This window comes from Sphaerodactylus townsendi, linkage group LG12 (genome assembly GCF_021028975.2).
Source record: "Sphaerodactylus townsendi isolate TG3544 linkage group LG12, MPM_Stown_v2.3, whole genome shotgun sequence".
In the NCBI taxonomy this organism is placed as follows: Eukaryota; Metazoa; Chordata; class Lepidosauria; order Squamata; family Sphaerodactylidae; genus Sphaerodactylus; species Sphaerodactylus townsendi.
The window spans coordinates 39814611-39837668 of NC_059436.1; the positions used below are offsets into that span (position 1 = coordinate 39814611).

General features: G+C 44.9%; 2 protein-coding genes across 6 annotated transcripts in view; one reads left to right on the forward strand and one right to left on the reverse strand.

Annotated features, from left to right (window-relative positions):
- KCNT1 (potassium sodium-activated channel subfamily T member 1) overlaps positions 1-2968 on the forward strand; it is a 174494-nt gene extending 171526 nt beyond the window's left edge. For all 5 annotated transcript variants that reach the window (XM_048512780.1, XM_048512782.1, XM_048512781.1 and 2 more), the window contains 2 exons: positions 116-200; positions 1552-2968. In XM_048512780.1, coding sequence (XP_048368737.1) covers positions 116-200; positions 1552-1669 — 203 coding nt within the window. In that variant the 3' untranslated portion in view covers positions 1670-2968. The remainder of the gene's footprint in view (positions 1-115; positions 201-1551) is intronic.
- Positions 2969-10875: 7907 nt separating this feature from the next.
- Positions 10876-12984, reverse strand: LOC125441449. The gene is made up of 2 exons (XM_048512036.1): positions 12909-12984; positions 10876-11609 (listed from the first exon to the last, which is right to left on the reverse strand). Exons 1-2 carry the CDS (start codon positions 12973-12975, stop codon positions 10984-10986), a joined length of 693 nt encoding a protein of 230 aa, XP_048367993.1. The 5' UTR covers positions 12976-12984; the 3' UTR covers positions 10876-10983.
- Between the last annotated feature and the right edge of the window lie 10074 nt (positions 12985-23058).

Below are 23058 nucleotides of genomic sequence, written 5' to 3' on the forward strand. Positions count from 1 at the left end.
GCTTTTTATGGCAGTGATTTCAAGGAAGAGTGTTCAGAGGTGCCTCTGCCTATCTCTCGCACCCATCTGCTGTATTGCTTAGCCGCGTTACCAGCTGCATGTGTCTTTCTTGCAGATGAAATGAATGACCATCAGAACACCTTGTCCTATGTCCTCATCAACCCACCTCCTGACACACGGCTGGAACTCAATGACATAGTGTATGTATGAAATTAACAATATTTTTACAAGCCAGTTCTGCCTATTTAGGACAGGCAAAATGACCTTCATTGAACTGAAGAGAATGAGTGGTGTCAGTTCGGTTCTCCAGATAAGTTATGGATCATGAACTGTTGGACGTGGTCAAACTTCGTGGCCCTCAGATGTTGGGCGCGCTATAGAATAGTGGTGTCAACTTGGTTTCTCCAGAGGTGGATTCAGCAGTTCCCATCATCCCCTGCCAGCATCATGATGGCAGGGGATGATGGGAACTGTAGTCCATAACATCTGGAGGGCTGCGAGTTTGACACCTGTGCTATAAAATGAAGGCTAATGTTTCTCTCAATTGGATAACCAAAAGGTTTTAATTTCTCAGTTTGGGTCAACATCAGTCTTAAAGGTTGGGAAGGAATTTGCCTATAGCCTGTGTTATTTCCTTAATATGCCAAAGAGTTGATTCACACGGTCCATTATTAAATGTTCAAGATGACCTAGGTTGTCGACTTGAATAATTTTATGAATGGACTATTGCATGACTAGATGGCAACCAATCTATTGTTGCAGGAAGAAGGTGGACTTTTCAATGTGTTTTTTGACCCAAAGCATGACATGTATGCACAGGGTTTCCAGAATAGCAGCCTTAGAATCTGTTTCACAGCTGTAGAATTCTCTTTCCCTGGGTGACTTGTGTTTCTGTTGTTTCGTTCGGGGTGCATTTTGGTGATCAAAAAATAAATTATCTGATGTATTCCATTGATTTGTTTTTAGTCAACATTTTATGGGGTTACCATAAACGAAGTATGCATAATTTAGCTAATTGATTCAAGAACCTAACCCTATCGTTTCACTGCTGTTTAGCACACCCACCTGCATGCTCCCCATTGTACACACTGATTTCAAGCTGCCCTGGTGATTTTAGCATAAATAGCAAACCCTTGTTCATAAAGGAAAAATGGGTTGGCCTCCACTAAATGTTCTAGGACAGCTCTTGTAAGTCATCTATGATTTGTACACCTTGGGAAGTTATTAGCATTTTGAGACAACCTGTGACCTGTTGAAATGGTTTCACTTAGAGTGTAGGAATTTGGGGGCACTGTGGACCTATCTCTTGAGAAGACCTCAGCCTCTGGTTGAGATCATAGTTCACCATACCCTATGTAAAGCCCTTCATGATACAGTTTGAGTCAGAAAGGGCTACTTTTGGCAGGTCTTCCTCCAGCATCTAAAGCTTATCAGCAAAGTCTGTGTAATAATTGCTGCAAGGTGAATAAGGAACAAACAACTCTATCAGTGCAAGTGACATGCTCTGGAAATGGACAGTGGTGTTAACTTGATGTCTTCATTTCTGCCCAGGTACTTAATACGACCCGATCCCTTAGCTCACGTGGAAAATGAGGCGCACAGTCGAAAGGACAACTGTAGCAAGCGGGACCCGTGTACCCCGGAAACAAGAGATGAAACGCAACTCTGAGCCTTCCCCTCCTTTTGCACGGAACTCATCCCCTGCCCCTCTTGATAATGCATGGAACTATAACAGAACTAACTATAAACTGTGCCAAAGGGGTGGAATCGTTTTCTGTGGGGATGTAAGAAGAGCTCTGGGTCAAGAGGTTTACAAAGACAACCGGTCGGTTGTGTAACACATGGTGCACTGAGACATCCCGTATCCAGTCCGGATTCATAACTCTGGAAGAGCCTGCCATTCAGAATTAAAGGATACCTAGTCTGCTCAAAGACTGGATGTCTTGCTTTTAATAATTTTTTTGTTTGGGTGGGGGGGAGGAGGGTTGTTTAAAAACGTACCATAACTAGTGACAACATCTTTCTTGAGCATGGAATGAAGGATGGGAACATCGTGAAGAAGACTGGGCTGATTTGGGAGCCTCGTCCATCCAACGCAGAAACAAGGCTGCTAACTTGCCAAAGCAACAAAATGGCAAGATGAACTTGATGTGGTGTTGTGGATGTTGTTCCTTACAGCGTGCTGGGTTTATTGGCTTCTCACTACAAATGCTCTTGGGTGTGTGCTTGCCACTGTGTTCTCCTGGAAGGAAAGGTGGCACGTTGGACCTCTTGGAGCAGGCACAAGAGTTGGCCATCGGCTGACAAAACTGGACCTTTCTGCTCAGGTAGGGCCATCCTGACTTTAAAACAGAAGGACAACAGAAAAATAAAGGGCTGAGCGCCACTGAAGCTCAGAGAGTCTAGGAAAAACTCTCTTTTGAGCATTTTGTGGGACAGCTGAAAATCAGATTTGTCAAGCATCATATGCCTACCCCAGAAATGTCAGTTGATAAAAGTGATGACAGCAGGTCACAACGATATTCAGGTTGTTTGTCAGTCGGATTTCCTTCTCCATTTTGAGGCTCTTCTACGCCTTGAACATGAGGTCTACATTCCACTATGTGAACCTTGGCATTGTAGCATATTCTTAGTACCACCCAGAGTCTCATTTGAGAACCTGTTAAGCCAGCTCCCAAGATGCATCTGAAGTATCTTTGCCTGTCCATGGTTTTCTTGACAACTTTTAAGACAGGGATTTTCGCTGCCTTCCACAGCAGCTTGCTGCCAAGAGTGGCCGGGTCTAATAATGATGAAATTTGGTGGCAATAATGTCTAAAAGGAAAGAGCCAGCCATTTTGGTCACAAAAATATACGGAAAGAGAGGAAAAGAGTGAGAGGAGACCAAGAATTATATCTCAAGAAAACCTTAAACATGGATTATACATTGACTGATTCTGCACAACAGAAATAAAATGTTTTTAGACCACAAAATAAAACATTTTGGGGTAGAATTCCACACAAGTTTTTTCCCTAAATGTCTGGAAAACTTTTTGTTTTTTCTAAAATGTTTTACTTTGAACACACTAAACTAGGCACTTCTTTCACTGAAAACAATTTCTGCCTGAGAAGCTCTTTTGCTTTCATTTCTGTTGAGCCCTCCATTTTCTGCCCTTAGTGATTTTCTGGGCTGACTGTCTGCCATTTGCTGAAGTTTCCAAAGGACTGTTTTCTCCTCTGGATCATGTTTACTTGTCATTTCCATCATTTGCTGTGCACTAATACATTTCTTTTTGCCTGCTGATTCCATGAACATGGTATTTTCCCTTTTTTGTTTGTTTTGTTTGAATGATGTGTCTTCAAAGCTAGACACGATTCAAGCATCAGGAAAATGTGTAGATTTCGAGTTGATGTAGCTTCGAAGACATGTCATCTTTAAAAAAACAGGAAGCATTTTCAAATAAAACGCTTAATTTGTCTGTCCTATGCGGACAAAAAAGCAAGGAAACAATTCTTTTAAAAATGTTTCCCAAACACTTTATTTCTGTTGTGCAGAATGGGCCATCGTTAATTATACCTCGAAACGCTGTTTAGTAAAAACTGTAAATGTAGCAAAACATGGATTTGCAGACATATACGTATATTTCTGAGGGAAACATGGTTAGCTGTATCAGTCCTTTACACTGGCAAACTAAATGTATCTCTGAGTAGTGTGCAAAAGTGTCCTTTGAGCATATGCTTCAAAGAGCTTGAGAGGGAAAAAAGGAAATGATCAGGAATCCCTTTCCAGAATTTGTGTGCTGTGAACCATGTTTCGCCATTTTCTTTAGTGTGAAGGATATCACTTCACAGGCACACTCTTCCCTAAATGGGGTTCTCAGAATTTGCTGGTTCTTGAAAAGGCTGTTTTAGTTCAGTAAAGCATATACTGCCACTTTATTGTTGTGGTTTATCTTAGTTAAAAAAAAACCTAAGGAAAGATCACTCGATCTATGGCTGTTAAGCCATGAGAATAAACATTAGGGCTGAACAGATTCTCTCGGGTACATCTTGATTATGATTTGAATTCTGGTCACTCGCATTTATTCTCATCCTCTTCCGTTATAGCAATTTTCACAGAGCAGGTTCTCTGATGCCTGCCATGCTTGGCAAACTGTTGAGAACGTTAGCAATACCCTGGGCATGTTTTTCCAGGATTTCTGTATTTATGGAAATGCAGAAGCATGCACCCATGGAACTTTTTATAAAAAAAAATCTCTCCAGTATCCATAGTCTTCATGGACATTGAGGTGTGGAGGGGGAGACCTCAATTGGATTTCTCATAAGGAGGGCCCTGGATTGGCTTCAGTCAAATGAAGAGCCCAGGGAGGGGGACACCAAATTCAGTCATCAAATCCCATCATGAACTTCAACCTTAACATAATGTTGTGTTCATCTCCGTGAAGAACAGTGAGGCCATATGCTGACGCTGGAAGCAAATAGCACAGCCCTCTTTCATCATGCCTTCTTTATGAGCTTCCCTAGGACAGCCGGCTGTTCACCAGGGAGAGCTCAATTAGGTGGACCTGTGGTCTGATCCACAAAGACAATTCTTGATTTCTTAATTTCTTAATTCACATGTTTATTTGGATAAATGAAACTGAAGGGGGACAAAGATATGCATAAGATGAGAATTCCACGAATGTTCAGTCTTGGGAGGTTGCAAGGTGGGCCCTTCTTGGAGAAGTATTTCCTTTAGATTACAGGCAGAATCTTTTAACAAAACTTAATGGAGAGGCCTCCCAGGATCCACCCAGATGAAATCTAGAAAAGAATGCTCCCTCTAAGCAAGTATGTATCTGGTCCTAAATTTTAACATGCATTATTATGGCAACATGCAAATATTTGTTTGTTTATTTCACCAAACTTATATGCCGCTCTCCTCCATAAGGCTCAGAGCCACTTATATTCAAGATGAAAATTAAATACATTAAAATAAAATAGATACTGAAAAGGAGAAAATAGGACAGAAGGATAGATTGCTGGGCTGAAACTTACTAAGTAATCTATATAACTGTTGACTCTTCCAAAGCCAAATTCCATCTGCCCCCAAATTCACAATTATCCAGTGTTTATTTTCATTCTCTCTTTATTTTTCTCACACATGTATACATGTATTTTAATTGATAGTCTACCACACTTGAAATCCTGGAGAATGAACACTCATGTGACAGTTTTTCTTTCTTTATTGCTCTTGACTCTTGAGATAGGGGTCTACCTTTAAGTAATTATAACTTTCTGGCATACCTTTCTACAACAGCAGAAACAACTGAAGAATACACAAGTATGAACTGATTCCCCAGCTGTTAAGGATAACGAAATCATATTAAGGTTCCACTAAAGGACATAAATGTTTTTTTTAAAATCTGGGGTCTATGTCTCTGATCCAGAGGTAGTGGCCTACATTTCGTGTGTCCCTATAAGGCATGGAGATAACACATAATTATGAGAATGCTTGTCTCTATATCAAAACTGAGGAAACCTCATTACAGTGGTACATTGTGTTAAAAATTTAAACCAACTGAGTGCCAATTAACACCATTTCAAATCATGCCATCAGTGTTAGTGAATGGGATTTGCCTGAAATATGTTTGGGAGGTATTAGGTTCCTTAGGGCCCAAGAACCTGCCTAAATATGTTGGGGGGAGGGGGAGGGTATTGAATTCCTTAGGGGCCAAGAACCTACCAAAATAAGGAAGGCATCTTGTCTTGGTGCCCAGGCCAACTCGCTCTGGTCATAACTTCATCCCAAGGAAAATGCCAAAGACTGTGCATCTGGGAAGACAGCAACATAATTAGTTGTTAATACTTTACATCTCGCCCGAGTCCCATTCCAGGCATTAGTAGAGCAGGCAAGTGCTCCAGTGTACACAGACTTCTTCCACATGGGATGCTTTCTGCATTCCTTAGCACAATGGAGGCATCTATGTTGCAAGGTTGGACCAGTACCAGTGAAGCACACAGGCACCCTTAACCAACAATGAACATTCAGTGAGTTTGCAACAGAGTGGAATTGGGTAGCTAAAACCAAAGCACTGACCTGCGTGTTGCAGAAGGTCCCGAGGCAATATTTCTAGTACAGGAATTGCCTATTTTTCAGTGCTATTTTCTTTCGTCTTAGCAGAAATCTTGGAGACCGAGGGGCATCACAACACTCTCCAAGCTCCACAATCAAGCTGACTCCATCTAGGATAAACAACTTCACAATTATTTATTGTTATTATTATTTATTAGTTTTGTATGCCGCCAGTCCCCATGCAGGTTCAAGGCGGCTCACAGCAATTTATAAATGCAGTACAACAATTAAAACTGTTAAAAACGTAATCCAGATCAGATGGTGAGTAAATCATATTAACTAAAATACATGAGGAAAATAAAGGTTTATGGGAAAGAGGGAGATCAGAATATGGGAAACCGAAGCTGATAAATATGCGTCAGGCATAGCCAAGATGCTATGGTCAAAAGAGCAACATGATAACATTAAATGGTGGGATATTGGCCATTTCCACACACATCACTGAAAGCGTTTTCAAAACGTTTTCCATCCTCTCCATTTTTCCCCACTCCCCTCCTGTCCAAAATGCTTCCTGGCCGCCATTTTGTGATTCTCCCGTTTTATTTTAAAGTCTCCGTGGATTTGTAGCTTCGATGTTTCAAAGCCTCATGCTGCGATTCTTAGTGGATTGTGCCTTTGTAGCTTTGAAAACATCACACACACACACACCCCAAAAATGATGGAAGTAAACGCATGAGATGATGGAGCAAGCTCAGAAAATGGCTCCAAGGAAGAAGTCCAGGGACTGCACAGGGTGGTAGGAAACATTTTAAAGACCTCCTCACAGCAAGTGAAAACACTTTAAAAAGTTTTCACAAAAAGAGCGCTAAAGTAGAGGATGCATATAAAATATTTTGAGACTAGAAATTAAATATTTCAGGCTAGAAACTATGAGGGAACTTTTTTTTCCTATCTCAAAACGTTTTATTTTGATTGTGCAGAAAGGGCTATTTTCAAGCTCCCGCCCCCCCATCGGAAACTATAGCCCAGCTTCAGACTATGTCATAAAACAGATTTGTTAGGACCAGATAGAACTGCTTGTAGGACAAGAACCTTGGCCTAGAGCACACTGATTGAATGAATGGTATTTTCATTGATCCAGCACATAACTTTTGCATAATCTCTCATTGTGTGGAACTGACATGGCTACAGAAAGTCAAACTCATTATGGATTTTTTCCAGAGAAAGATTGTATGTGGGAGATTATATACCGTCAGCCGCAGAGTTTTGACATTTCATTTTGTTTCCCCTAACTTGATATAGAAAAATGCTGGACTTAAAAAAAAAACATCCTCCATACTTATTTTCCACTGGCTATTTCTATTACAGTAATGTTACAGTCTGCAGAATTTTTTTAAAAAAGAAAATGCAATGTATTTAGCTATGGCTGATAGATTAATTTTTCTATTTCTTTAGACCCGGCATACGTAAAAATATATATTTTTATTATTTTTGTAGCTAACTGTCTTGCTAGAAGAAATTCCTAACCAGGAATAATATTTGTCTGTATCAATGCTATTGAGAAAATGTTCTCTTGTCAACTTTTAATTATATCAGACATTTGTTCTGTTTATAAAATTGCCATTTGTTGCGTTTATAAAATACAACCCAGTGTCTGTTCATACAGAAAATGATTTGCAGCATGTAGGAGCATAATAGCACTCCAGTTTATAGTGCTACAGTCGAAATGTAAACGTATTGCATTTGGGGTGTTTTTCTAGACTTGAGAGAGGTGAGGCACTCTCTCATTTAAAATGGAACAAAACTGGAATAGGACAATAAAGAAAACAACTCTCTCAAGAAACAAAGTTTGGAAATTTCTAATCAGATCTTTTTCACGTTGTTGGATTAATGTACTTTCAATAAAAGTACGTTAATTAAAATTAACTGAAATTAAAATTATATGTATTAAATATATAATTTTAAATGATCTAATTAATTAAAATACATTAACTTAACAACCCAACCTACTCATATACAAAAGGGATTAAGGGTGTAAATTGGGAGCATACAAAAGATAGTACAATCTTGCAAAAGCCACAAGCCCCTGATTCACTCAACCCTTGCAGACAAACTCAAGGGAACTCTCTGCCTTGTTTGTTGGTTCACCCATGGCAGATATTGTAAATGCTGGCCAGTATTCACTCATGGATGACTCAGGGGGTGTATTTACTACTCATTGCGCAGGCTGCCTTCTTCCGCAATATTCAGCCTAATGTCTCTAAATATATAGCCACAGGAAGTATAAATAAAGGGAATCTGGAAAATATTTTCCTAAGGGGCAGGTTTTTCCTCATGGAGGCCTTCCCTCACTATCAAGACAGCTATATAGAAGTATGTATGCGAGGAAGGACTTGTTCCTTTCGATTCACCAACTTTAATTTCGCAGGACTACTCTGCTTATGCTAGAGGAGCCAGAAAAAGATGCCATTTCTGCCTGTCTGGAAATAGAGCGAGACCCGCTAGGGCAGCAGTTCTCAACCTGTGGATCGTGACCCCTTTGGGGGTCGAATGACCCTTTCACAGGGGTCACCTAAGAACATCAGAAAACACATATTTCTGATAGTCTTAGGAACCAAGACACAAATAATTTTATGGTCGGGGGTCACCACAACATGAGAAACTGTATTAAAGGGTCGCGGCATTAGGAAGGTTGAGAACCACTGCGCTAGGGGCAGGATAGGGTCATAATTCCTTCACTTTCTCCTGTTCATTGAGGCAAGTCACTCCATCTTGGAGATTGTTTCCAATTTTTAAAAAACTAAGTTGTTCAATGCTGATAAAACACAATTTGAGGGCTCCTTGGAGATTAACAAAAACTGAGCTTTTGTGAGTCAAAGGTTGGTACAAAACTTATACCATGGCAGATTTTTGTTTGTCTGTGAGGGGGCTACTGGACTCAAATTTGGACTGCTGCTTCAGACCAACGTGGCTACCTCCTCCAAAAAACTCTTAATACTAATAAAAGACTCATTTCTTTTGGTATAACATAAGCAGCCAGGCTAGCAAGGTGGAGATGGTATGGACCGTAAAAAAAATGTTTTCTTGCATTATTATTTGCTGTTTTCTGAATCGCCACTGTGAATTAAAAATGCGTACACTCTATAAATGTATGTTCCTATGGAGAGAGAAGAAATGATGTATAAAGTTTCAGATGGTGGAAGGGTAGAGTATGCTCAAACACACACATGCAATGTTCCCCCTGAATCAGGAAGGGGCATGCCCTTTGTATTAAAGCTGTCAGCCCTAATAACTTAGAAGGGCTTCAATCTTCAGGATGTGATTTTGTTAAGCTCCCCTGAAAAAAAATATGTTGTATAAAACCCATGCTGGAGAGCTGTTTTTTAAAATTATAATATTTGTGAACTTACTTCACAGCAGGATGTAATTTTAAAAAAGTAAAATAGCTGCATGCAGCAAGTTATAGAACTAGTGTGTTGCAGTTTTTCTTGGGGGAAGCTTGGGCACAGGGGCGTACCATGCTGGTACATAGGGTTAGGTGGGACACAGGGACATAGGGTTAGATGTCCCCGGGCGCACACCATTTGGTCATGTGGGGAAGGGGGGCCCGGGCACAGGGACATAGGGTTAGGTGGGACACAGGGACATAGGGTTAGATGTCCCCAGGCACACACCATTTGGTCATGTTGGGAAGGGGGCCCCGGGCACAGGGACATAGGGTTAGGTGGGACACAGGGACATAGAGTTAGATGTCCCAGGACGCACACCATTTGGTCATGTGGGGAAGGGGGCCCCGGGCACAGGGACATAGGGTTAGGTGGGACACAGGGACATAGGATTAGATGTCCCAGGGCACACACCATTTGGTCATGTGGGGAAGGGGGCCCCGGGCACAGGGACATAGGGTTAGGTGGGACACAGGGACATAGAGTTAGATGTCCCAGGGCACACACCATTTGGTCATGTGGGGAAGGGGGCCCCGGGCACAGGGACATAGGGTTAGGTGGGACACAGGGGCATAGAGTTAGATGTCCCAGGGAACACACCATTTGGTCATGTGGGGAAGGGACACAGGGACATAGGGTTAGGTGGGACACAGGGACATAGGATTAGATGTCCCCAGGCACACACCATTTGATCACTTGGGGAAGAGGGCGCCAGGCACTGGCCGGGTTTTTGCGCCTGGCCTCTCCTTTGGTGTGGCAAGCTGGCTGGTGCCTGGCAGCTCCCTCTGTGCCAGGGAGCTACTCACTGGCTGAGTTGTCTGCTGTTGCTGCAGGCCGGCTCCTCCTCAAGAGTCAGCCTCTCTGTCAGCAGGGAGACCAGGGAGGGCAGGAGCCGGCCTCAGGTGCCCACCTGAGTAGTGAGCTGTGGCTGCAGGCCGACTCTCGGGCAAGATCTGGCCTGCAGCCACGGCTCAGCAGCAAGTGGTTCCCTGCTGACAGGGAGGCCAGTTCTTCAAAATTGCCATTTTCTCCTGGAAATGAATCATCTGGAAATCAGTTGTAATTCCAGAATGTCTCTAGATCCTTCCTCTGGAGATTGGAAACTCTGTGGATTTGAGAATACAATAAAAGAGTGAGAACCTTGTACAGCACCCTCAACTTTTTGGAGACAATGTAGAAATTATGTGTACTACAGCAATCTCTGGCTCAAGGATACTGACAGTGGTGTTTTGAGCCCCAAGAAATCCCGTGCCCAAAGAAGGCAACATAACATGATTGACTTCCATAGAGAGAACAGCGAGCCAACATTTCATCTTCAACAAAGCTTTTATTTTGGAAAAAGCAAACTGCAGAGCAGCCTGTCCAAGTCTGTCAGCCACTCTTCAAGTTCAGCCAGAAGCAACCTGCATGATGCTGCTCCTTCCCCTAACTTCTGGGCATCAGCCCACCACTTCCTTTATGGACGACCCTTGGCCACTGCACCAGCCTCCTCCTCATTCTTTTTTACTCTTCACCTGGAAGAGGAAAGTCGATTTGGAGCATTCTTTGAACCAAAGGGCAGCTTGAAGTGACGTTGGTAGCCTCCCTCCATTGGGGTTCCTCAGCCCCTGAAAAGCTCGCTTCACTGTCACTTCTGTCAACCTGGCAAGCACTCAGCTGCATCATATCAGAGGATGTGATCACCTGAGCCTTGTCTTGGTCTGCTAAACACTGGCTGAAAGCGTGGGCAAGAGCCTCCACTTGCATCTGTGCATTGTACATTTCTTCCCCCAAGGATCTGACATTTGATCTCTTTACGGTATGTGCTACCATAGAATCAGTCACGGTCATGGTGTGAACCAGGCCTGTACCACCTTCCTCTTTCAGAATCACTTGTGTAACCGTCTTCTCCGCCACGGGGAAGTCCATGCTAGGTGCTTGCTGAGAGAGCTCTGTTCCTGGAGAAGATTTTGCACACAATAGCTGGGGATGTTCATAAATGGATCCCTCCTCATCCTCATTTGGTCCACCATGAGAAACCCCACGGGGAAGTGGAGGGTCTGGCAAAGGGCTGGACTCCGACAAGTCTTCAGCTAGCAAATTCTCAGCATTTTGATGGGAGATGAGCAAACAACAGGGTGTTCCATGATCTGCAAGATGAAGAGGATACAGTTGTGATCCTGCAAGACATGTGGTTGATTTAAAATATTTAAATGGTTACTGGTTCCAATTCTTTACGCAATAAAGCATCAAAAACCAGGACAGGAGAAACAATAAGGAAGAAGGGTACAAAAAGTGACCAACTCTCTATCTGGCAGACGAGTGGTTGCGGGGAGTCAGCCTCAAAGACACCACAACTAAAAAGACCCCATCTCAAGTGGGCCCCACCTCAGATGACTTGTCTCTCACTCAGCATGGTGTACTGTAGATTATCTTAAGTACTGTGAAGGCATCGAAGGATGGGTGTGGTCTATCCTACCGAGCTCCCTGCTATTCAATCAACGGATTGGATCCTACAAATGTATTTGTTTGCTGGAAATGCTTTGCTTCATTTCAAGGTCGTCTGCTTCAGGCTCCTTACACTGAGCAAAAAGTACCACCATTTACAAAATCAATCTGCAAGATCTACCTCAGGTGTTAAGATGTAGCCTAACTCAATGGGTGAAGGATGTTTGCTGCTGAAAACAGAAGTCTTCTCCTTCCCTTAGCAATGTCTGATAGAAACCTGACAATCACATATGGAGTGATTTTTGCACTCCAACTGCAAGGCGTTGTTGCCCCGTGTTTCATTTTACCAGAGAGGAGAGAAAGGAAGAAGAGATATGAGGTTGCTGTTTTGGGCAATGGCTGCATGTTAAGAACATAAGAACAAGCCAGCTGGATCAGACCAGAGTCCATCTAGTCCAGCTCTCTGCTACTCGCAGTGGCCCACCAGGTGTTCTTTAGGTGGGTCCTAGCCCTCTACAGTAACCCAATTTTAAGATGTCAGCATCACGTTAAATGCAAGAACTATTACGGTCGGCAAGAAACCTCTGTGACAAAGCTCCCACTTTGCATGCAGAAGGTTCCAGAAGGTTCCGTGTGCTTGGAAAGACCTCTGCTGGACAGTTGCTGCCTGTCACAGTAGACATACTGACTATGGGCACAATATTGTGACTGCTTCACATATAAGGTCCACCTTTCTGACCATTTGCTCCTTAGATAATTTTTAGCTGGGACCACTGTGGCTTAGAGGTAGAGCACCCAGTTTGCACACAGAAAGTCTTAGCTTCAAGTCCTGGTTGTTCCCTGTCAAGAATCTCAGGCTCCAGTTGTTAGGAAAGACCTTTTTTCCCACCTAAAACCCTGCCTGAGCCTGGCAAAGGACCAAAGCGCCAAAGGACCATTGGCAAAGTGCCGAAGGACCATTCTTAATCATACAATAATAAATTTTGTAAATGAAACGTTACCTTTAAAAGAAACTGCATTAGAGGAGAGCGGTTGGCTGACTACATCTGACAGCCCTTTTGAAGGCATGGGGCCACCTTCCAGTTTATTGAGCCCTCTTTGAGCAATTGGATATGGGCGGGATGCTTCACAGCCACACGCTTCGCATGTCCAGGGTTTCTCCACAGTGGATGCATCCTTTGCCGTAGCAAAATTGAGGTCTGTTTGCAGCCTCCTAGGCTTTTTATGCTCAAGACCCATTTGTCTTGTTTGAGGGGTAGCGCTGGAGTGTTGGGGAAATATGCGTTTCCTAGGCTGGGGGACAACAGAATAAGAGCTGGAGCTGCTGGAAAGGGAAGAGGCAGGGGTTGCTTCATAACTTGGAACGTGGCTGAGGTTATGCAGATGTTTTCTGCTGCTTTTGCTTAACTGCAAGTGGTAGGCTTGTGCTTCGGTAGCAGCCTTCCGAGATGATTCTCCATTTCTGGCTCTGACTTTAGGTTGTCTCCTCTCCGTGAAACCCTCTTCTCGCCAGCCTCTCGTTTCAGAAGTTCTGGCACATCTAGGAGTTGCAAAGCTGGAGGGATAGCAGTGAGCAGAAGAAGACATCTTCATCTCCTTCTCTGACCAGTTGTGAGAAGCCTGGAAGTGAAAACCGGCCCCTGAAGGCTTATCTCTCTGGAACGAGGTTGTACAGCCCAAAGCTCCATCTCTCTGTATCTTTGCAGCATTTCCAGCTGGAAGGTCTTCGTGGATCATGATTTCAGGCGGCTGAGAAGCATCAACCTTGGAAGTCTGTCCATCCACCGGGGGGTCAACACGCCATCCCACCACAGGAAAAACTGGAGGAAAAACCACACAGAGACCACCTATGTCACACAGAGGACTTTCTATATGCCTTAGCAGACTTATCTCGGGAGCAGCAGCAGCAGAAGGCCATTGCTTTCACATCCTGCATGTGAGCTCCCAAAAGCATCTGGTGGGCCACTGCAAGTAGCAGAGTGCTGGACTAGATGGACTCTGGTCTGATCCAGCAGGCTCTTTCTTATGTTCTTATATCATGACTGGTTGGTTTACATGCTAAGATACTCATGCACTGTCTTTCCTTTGTGGCTCCAAGAATGCCAAAATGAAACACACAAAAATGCAGTAAAACCTCATTTACACTCCAAGATGAAGAAGCTCAAACACCAGTGCCCCGCCCCCATTGCCTCCTCTTGGAACCTGTTCCACAAAGTGAGAGCCACTACAGAAAAAGAGCAGGTTCTCGTGGGTGCCAAAGAGGACACTTAAGCAGGGGAAACAACTAAAAAGTGGCAAGCAAAAGGCTAGGAGGCTTGTGGAGACATATGGGGAGAGGCAGGCCTTCAAATCAGAGGATTTTGGGGTCATGAAGGGCTATAAAAATCATAACCAGCCCTTTGAACTGAACTCTGAAGCAAATTGGCAGCAGACATACCTCGTCTAAAACAAGTGAGACGTGTTCTTGTCAGTCAGCTCTTGAAAGTAATCAAGCTGCCACATGCAGAATCAGTTGCTATTTTGGGGTTGTCTTCAAGGGCAGCCCAAGGAAGAGTGTGTTATAGTAGTCTAGCTATAAGGTTTCAAAAGCATGGATTAACATGGCCATGCTGGTTGTGTGTTAGAAAGAGTTAGTGAACCAACCATGGCTGGCAGACTACACTCTCAGTCATTACACCACCCTGTTTTTCAAACAGCAAGTCTGTAAGCACCCACAGGCTCTCTGTCTGTTCTGCAAATGCCAACTGCACCAAAATAAGTGGAGGAACTTGGCAGTCTTCTTGCTGCACTGCCAGCATCTATGATTTTAACACTCAAATGATGGGGCTGTAACATTATAAGTCCAGAGCCCACAGCCAATTTGCAGGGGTGGGGAGAGAAGAGCTAAGCTCACAATTTGAGCATTAGGTCCACAAGTATCTTGAGTGGGGAGAATGCAGCCTTGAAGTCCAGAAGCTGCCCAGCCCTGCGCTCTAAGTTACTCCTTCAAGCACCGAAGCTGGTGATACATACTACCTACAATCTGAAATGATACCATCCACCGTCAGATTTCAGCCAATTGCCCAGATTGTTTGTTATTAGTTCTGTTCTCCACTCACCATATTCTGTCCTCTTCATCTGATCTGAAGTTGCATGCTGAAAAAGTGAGCTACAGAATTTGCGTTCGCCATGTGCTAAGCATAGCGGTCCACAAAGAAACCTGGACATCTGGTTTGGGCTGTGGATCCACTCGTTTCTTGTCTGCCAGAGGGACTGATTAAGGTTTGAACCTGTGGTTTCACTTCCTTTCTCACAGAGAGTCACAACTATTTTATTCGTTTCCTTGTCCACTGATAACAGTGCTACCAGCGGTCCCTCCACCATGGATTTTGCTTGTCCCGCATTGTTAGTTCTGGAGGTCTCACATAAGCGATCATATGACCCTTTTGCCAAGCTGCTCACTTTGAAACCAGTCATTGTATTCTCAGTTGCTGGGAGGCTGCCAAGGATCTGTGGATCTGCTGGTACGGCTGTTTGTTTCTTCGAAAACACACTAGTGAACTTGCTCAGAAAACATCTTTTGCTTTCTGACTGGCTTGTTGCTGATGGGCATTTGCAGAATTTAAAACAGCAGCAGCAAATAAGGCACACCATTAAACCAATGAAGGTTCCTCCTGCACAGAGGGAGAAAAACAGAGGACAACATTACGAAGGATGGATGGATGGATGGATGGATGGATGGATGGATGGATGGATGGATGGATGGATGGATGGATGGATGGATGGATGGATGGATGGATGGATGGATGGATGGATGGATGGATGGATGGATGGATGGATGGATGGATGGATGGATGGATGGATGGATGGATGGATGGATGGATGGATGGATGGATGGATGGATGGATGGATGGATGGATGACTTATTGTGACCCCATAGGGTTTTCAAGGCAAGAGCAGAGGTAGTTTGCCACTGCCTGCTTCTGTGTAGCAACCCTGAAGGTCTCCCTGTCAATACTAACCTGGGCCATGATCCCTGCTCAGCCTCTGAGATCTGATGAGATCGGGCTAGCCTGGGCCACTCAGGTCAGGACAAAATTATTTTTAACCCTTCAAAATTTGGGATTCATGGAGGAGGATGGGGGGGAGACTACAAATATCACTTCAGCAGCAAATCTTTGCTTTAAAAAAAACCATACAGGCCAAATCTAAGAAAATAGGCAAGTTGCCCCATTTGTAAACCTGTGCGTTTAAACATGTACCTAGGAAGCCATAAAGCAAGTTGAGATCCAACATGGTTTGCGGTGGAACTGGAAGGCTTGACTTTGATGATGAGGAACAACCTTCAAGCCTGGCACTTGTCACTTGACGGCCTGCGAGGTTGGGTGGGGTAACGCAAACCACCTGAGCAGATTCCTGAATTCTGTCTGCCCACGACTGCACAGAACCCACCATTTGGCAGCTGCAGTCCCATGGGTTTGCATGAAGAAACAAGCTGGTGATAGAACTCGGAAGGGCGGGCAACACCGTCAACCTGTTATCGGACAGCAGGAGACACCTGAGCTCTTGCAAGGGCTGGAAGACGTAATTGTCGATAAACAGGATCTTGTTGTTCGATAAGTCCAATCGAGTCAGCGAGGCCAGTCCATAAAAGGTATCTATAGACAGATACTGTATCTCATTGGAAGAAATCACCAGTTCTTCTAGTCTTGCCAAGTTTCCAAACATCCTGGGAGGAAGGTATGAAATTCTGTTAAGGGCAAGAGACAGTTTACCAAGCGCCGTCAGCCCCAAGAACCAAGGACTTTGCAGGATGTCCAAAGAATTGTTGTTCAGTGTCAACTCCTCTAGAGTCACAAGGTCCGAGAAAGTCATTGGCTCTATACTGCAACTGACCAGGTGGTTATTGCTGAGATCCAAATTTCTCAGGCTGTTGGCCTGAACTGGGGAAAAGGTGAGGCCAGTTAGGGAAGAGACTGGAAACCCAGTGATGGACAAGAAGTGAAGGTTGGGGAACTTTTGGAAGGACAGTGGAGGGATCTCGCTGATGTTCCCGTGCCGCAGAATTATCTTCTCAGTGAAGTTTGGCAAACCTATTAAAACTGACACAGGAGAAGAGGGGTAAAGATTGAGAAATTAAAGTATTAGAAAAGGCAACATTTGGGCATCTGAAAAATTGCTGGAAATTTATTTGAGCTAGATATTAAAAGGGAAAAAAGAGAATTACAAAGCAGCACCAAAAGAAACCAGACTATGGTCATTTCCCCACTTACCTGCTGTTGCGTGCTACTCTCTGCAAGTAGCGCGGGGTCCCGCGGCACTCCCCACTACAGGGGCGGCGACAACGCAGCCGCCCCAACGCTGCCGCTGTCGCGCCCCCTCAGCACGCGTCATTCCTGGCGCTCCTCGAAACGGCGCCTTTTGATGACCCGCGCAGAGTGCGGGGTCATGGGGAAGCCTGGGAGCGCGCCAGAAATGACGCACGCTGGGAGTAGCGCGCAGCAACCTTTGGTCGAGGTAAGAGGGGAAACGACCTATGAAACAAGGAAAGCTAATTTCTACATCTCCTGAAACAAGTTATGGCTTAATATATTTCCTGCTCTATTTACTTTGCACTACTTATTCTGCATTTCTCATACTGCATTTTGCCATTGCAGGTCCACCCTGCTACTGCAAGACAGCTTAGCTATAATATTTCCTTCCACTGCTTCCTTCAATGAACTCAGGGTGGCAATACAAAATTCCCCCTGCCCATTGTATCTTTGCACAGACTTTTGAGATAGAGTGAGTGATTGGCCCAGAGACGTCCAATAACCATCATGGTAAAGGGAAGATTAGAACCCAGGTCTCCCCAATTAGCTACTCCTCTGAGACCCTATCAGGAATTCCCACACTCTATTTTCTAAGGGCTATAAACTTGCTTCCTTTATTAAAATGACAGGTTTTTTCTGCTGCAGCACAGACACGCTGTGTTTACCAACGCCACACATACTTTAATGCATTTATCTGCATTTCCATTTTGTCCTTTTCAAAAAAATCTACGCTCAAAGCCTCATTTCTGAGAGATCAGCTTGTCCCTGTATGTACCATGTTTCCCCAAAAATAAGACAGGGTCTTGTATTAATGTTTGCTGCAAAAGATGCCTTAGAGCTTATTTTCAGGGGATGACTTATTTTTTCCCCATGATTTTGTGCCCCCCACATGACCAGATCATCTACACCAGGGAATCTGTAACTAGGGCTTATTTTTGGAGTAGGGCTTATATTTCAAACATCCTTTAAAAATCCCAAAAAGTCTTGCTAGGTCTTATTTTCGGGGTAGGTCTTATTTTCGGGGAAACAGAAGATTTTACTATGTTTTGCTCAAAGATAGAAGTCTGATACATCTATTCGTTTCTGTATGATTTTTCTTTTAGCAAGCCTAGAAGACTTATAGAACACTGATGGCGAACCTATGGCACGGGTGCCAGAGGTGGCACTCAGAGCCCTCTCTGTGGGCACGCGCACACAGAGTTCGTCATTTGGGGGGGCGGAAAATCACACACACACACACACACACACACATCTAGGCTGACCTGGGCCACTGAGCACAACATGCAAGCACCGTGGTAAGCAGGGAGGACTCGGCTGGCGGGCCTGGTGCCGGTGGTCCGGGTGGCTGCTGCCTGAGGCGGGGTGCAGAGGAGGCAGAGATGCTAGAGAGGCACAGAGCGGTGTGTGTGGGACTTGCTGGAGGCTAGAGCAGGCTGGCCCCTGCTCGAGCAGGTGGGGTGGAGGAAGAGGGAGCCAACCAGTTTTTTCTAAACGAAAACCTCAGCATTCAGGTTAAATTGCCAGGTTGGCACTTTGCGATAAATAAGTGGGTTTGGGTTGCAATTTGGGCACTCGGTCTCAAAAAGGTTTGCCATCACTGTTATAGAAGCTTCTGAGAACGTTGGTGGTGGACAGCTTATCCAGCGAGGTTGCTGGGAGCGACAGAAGCAGAAGGGAAATGAACAAGGACAAGCTCACCTGCTTGGAGTGATGAAACTTGCTCGCATTCAGCTCTGTCGGCAGAACAGAACAGACACATTGGGGGACACGGCTGGGCTGTTTCCCCTAAAAGCAGAAGCAAACTAACAAAGGCTGATGTCCCTGTGAAATGCAATAGGATAGATGAGAACAGTCTCCCCACAGGAGCAGCAGTGGCATAGTGGTTAAGAGCAGGTGCATTCTAATCTGGAGGAACCGGGTTTGATCCCCCGCTCTGCCACTTGAGTTGTGGAGGCTTATCTGGGGAACTAGATTAGCCTGTGCACTCCCACACATGCCAGCTGGGTGACCTTGGGCTAGTCACAGCTTTTCAGAGCTCTCTCAGCCCCACCCACCTCACTGGGGATTGGAGATTGTAAGCCCCGTTGATTCTCCTTACAGGAGAGGAAGGGGGGGGGGTATAAATCCAAACTCTTCTCTTCTTGTTATCTTCTTTCTGAGGATTGCTCCAGCTCCGGACTCTTCCAAGAGACTACCAACAGGGATCCCCAATCTTGTTGAGCCTGTGAGCATCTTTGGAATTCTAACATAATCTGGTGGGTGCAGCCACAAAATGTCTGCTGCAGCTTACCTTCAGTCACAAAGTGAATATTTTAAAAAATCAATGTTTTTAAAAATCTCCAACGACCAACCAGAAGTGTTGTTGGGCAACAGCCCCACCTGGCCCTGCCCACTTTCTAAAAACACTTAGTGGGTGCCAGGAATGGTATCAGAGGGTGACATGGCATTCGTGGGCAGAGCCATAGTGAAGGGGAACTGCGCCCGGGGCACGCCTGCGCCCTGCGCCCCTACCACGCCCCCCACACCACACCTCTGCCATGCCCCTGCCACTCCCCTGCTCCAGCGCACGCCCAGTGCGTCACGCCCCCCCGCCCCCTGGCGCTATGCCACTGCCTTCGGGCACCATCTTGGGTATCTCTGGAGAAGAACATTTGAAACTTCTCAATGCCAAATCAGACCAGTGATCCACATAGCCCACCGTTTGTTTAATTTTTGGCTTTTTCCACCCAGCCCATTGAAAACATTTTGCAAATGTTTTTTTAAAGAACTGTTTTAGCTTCCTTTTCTGTCCACATAGTGCGAAAAAATAGTGTTTCAGGCAAAAACAGTTCTTTTTCCTGCCATTTTTCCTGCCACTTTAGTGATTCTCTGCGCTGCCTGCCATTTGCTGGATGTTTCCCACGGACATTTCCTCCGCTGGCATCACAGCTGGCCACCATTTCAGTGATTTAAAGTACATGAATAAGCTCCATTTTACCTGCCAATTCCTGGAACGTGTTTTAAAAAGGAGCAGTGACGCATTCCTGGAATTGGCAGGCAAAACTGAGTTTATTCATGTACTTTAAATCACTGAAATGGCAGGCAGCCATGCCAGCTGAGGAAACGTCCATGGGAAACATTCAGCAAATGGTGGGGGCCCCAGAGAATGACTAAAGTAGGTAGGTAGGTAGGTAGGTAGGTAGGTAGGTAGGTAGGTAGGTAGGTAGGTAGGTAGGTAGGTAGGTGGGTGGGTGGGTGGGTGGGTGGGTAGGTAGGTAGGTGGGTGGGTGGGTGGGTGGGTAGGTAGGTAGGTAGGTAGGTAGGTGGGTGGGTGGGTGGGTAGGTAGGTAGGTAGGTGGGTGGGTGGGTGGGTGGGTAGGTAGGTAGGTAGGTAGGTGGGTGGGTGGGTGGGTGGGTAGGTAGGTGGGTAGGTAGGTAGGTAGGTAGGTAGGTAGGTAGGTAGGTAGGTAGGTAGGTAGGTAGGTAGGTAGGTAGGTAGGTAGGTAGGTAGGTAGGTCTCATTAAAGTGGCAGAAAATGGCAAGCACCAGTGGGGGAAAAACAAAAGTGAGATCTTTAACCTTGAGTGGGAAAAACAAAACTCTGTACAGCAAGCAGGAAACGTTTTCAAAATGTTTTGAGAAAAAAGATCACTCATTTAGCATTTTCAAAGTAACATTTTGAGCGCCAATAAAACATTTTTCAAAACATTTGGGGTGGGGGAAGCTGGGCAGAACTGCTCCCCAAAATGCTTTTATTTCAGTACTTGAAAACATTTTATTTGTGTGGTGCCGGAACCGCCTCTATCTCACCTTTCTTCCCAGTGGGGACTCAAAGCAGACTGCATTGGTCTCCTCTCCTCCATTTTTGTCGTCTCAAGAACCCGATAAGTTCAATGAGGCTGAGAGTGTGTGACTGGCCCAAAAACCCCCACAAGTTTTTGTGACAGAGTGAGGATTCAAACGGGGCACTCCCAGATCCTCCTCACCCAACACTAACAACCACAGAGCCCTAGTGAGAGCCACTGTGTCTGTGTGACAGAGAAAAGGTCTGCTACATGAAGTCCATTAAACTCAAAATGCCAAGGATTTAGCACAGGACTGTAGACAATATCCTGCTGCTGAGGCACAACCTCAGACTACCAATGTTATTAACTCCAGGGCCTATCTTTCAACAGCAACATCATAGGGTTGGTTGTGTGTTCACTGTTGTATTCTTTGATGGATTTTGTAAGATTGGGCTTTTCCCCACTTACCTTCTGCTGCGCGCTACTCTCCCCAAGTAGCGCGTGGTCCCGCGGCACTCCCCACTACAGGGGCGGCGACAACGCAGCCGCCCTGAAGCTGCCGCTCTTGCGCCCCCTCCGCCCGCATCATTCCTGGCGCTCTTCAAAACGGCGCCTTTTGATGACCCCATGCTCTGGGGAAGCCCGGGCACACGCCAGAAATGACACACGCTGAGAGTAGCGCGCAGCAAAGGGGAAACGACCAAAGTGGGGAAACGGCCATTGTTTGCAGGCCAAGTATGGCGAAAAGGTGGGGTAAAAATCTGCTTAAGTCGGTTACACTTATTTTCTGTTCCTGTTCTGTTATTTTCCTGCACTTATTTTCTATTCCATCTTTCCACTTATCAGAATGAATTATTTAAGATCAAATCTGAACTACTGTATTTTTGGCCTGAAATACATTTACCCCACAATTCTCCCCATCCCAGCCTTTTCTCTATGACTAGGTTCTGTTTTGTTTCCATAAAATTCCCAAAGAAGGACAGGGGGAAATAATGATGATCCTGAAAGTGCTTACAGTTGTGTTTCCAAAATATCCTGGCCAGTATGAACTCCATCTATCCATGACTGAAGAAACCTCTCAATTCCCGGAATGTTTGTGCCTTCCCGAGAAAATAGTCCAGAAAGCAGGCCTCTCATCCACTGTCAGGATTCATGAACGAGGAAAGGAGCAATGCCCTGAGTAAACCAGTGAGCTAAATGACTAACATTAGGACACAATATGACATATAATGACTAACATTAGAAATAGGGGAGATGATACATTAATAAATAACATTAAAAATACCCCAAAACCAACAATACATATTATCCCCAGGAGCATACAAAGAAGGGGGCATCAACACATGCAAAGAGATAATAATTATATTCATTCATACCACTTGCGATGGCATGTGGTAGATCACATTTTAGAATGTTTTGGGTGCTGTGTGGTTTCCGGGCTGTATGGCCATGTTCTAGCAGCATTCTCTCCTGACGTTTCACCTGCATCTGTGGCTGGCATCTTCAGAAGATCCTCTGAAGATGTCAGCCACAGATGCAGGCAAAACGTCAGGAGAGAATGCTGCTAGAACACGGCCATACAGCCCGGAAACCACACAGCATCCAAGTGATTCCGGCCGTGAAAGCCTTCGACAATACCTTTTAGAATGTTTCCTTGGTGAGTGTATATCTTAAACATAGTGTATGTCTTAAACATAGTAACCACCCTTAGTTTATTATGAAGCTGGAGGTCTTCATTAGACTGCAGTGGACAAGGAGGAAATGTGCATGCCTGAAGATCCTCCAAGGTTCAGTCACCATTTTTGTGTCTGAATTGTATCACACTCTAATGATGATTCCTTGAAAGCAGTGATTAGGGCCTGTGGCTCTTCTGGGTACTGTTCCCCAGTTCACTTTCCCTTGTTCCAGGGAAAGTGAGCAAGGCCTAGAAGTGCCAGCCTCCGGGGGGGACCTGGAAATCCCCTAGAACAGGGGTCTACAACCTGCGGCTCTCTAGATGTTCATGGACTACAATTCCCATCAGCCCCTGCCAGCATGGCCAATTGGCCCTAGAATTGGCCCTAGAACACAACCTGCCCAAGAAATACATCTCATC

What these genes read in the sequence shown, in the direction of transcription:
- LOC125441449 (XM_048512036.1), bottom strand. Translation starts at nt 12,975, where the DNA reads ATGCCTTCAAAAGGGCTGTCAGATGTAGTCAGCCAACCGCTCTCCTCT. An exon ending in TAATGCAGTTTCTTTTAAAG is followed by an intron (nt 11,610 to 12,908) that starts GTAACGTTTCAT and finishes TTCATCTTGCAG; the next exon opens with ATCATGGAACACCCTGTTGT.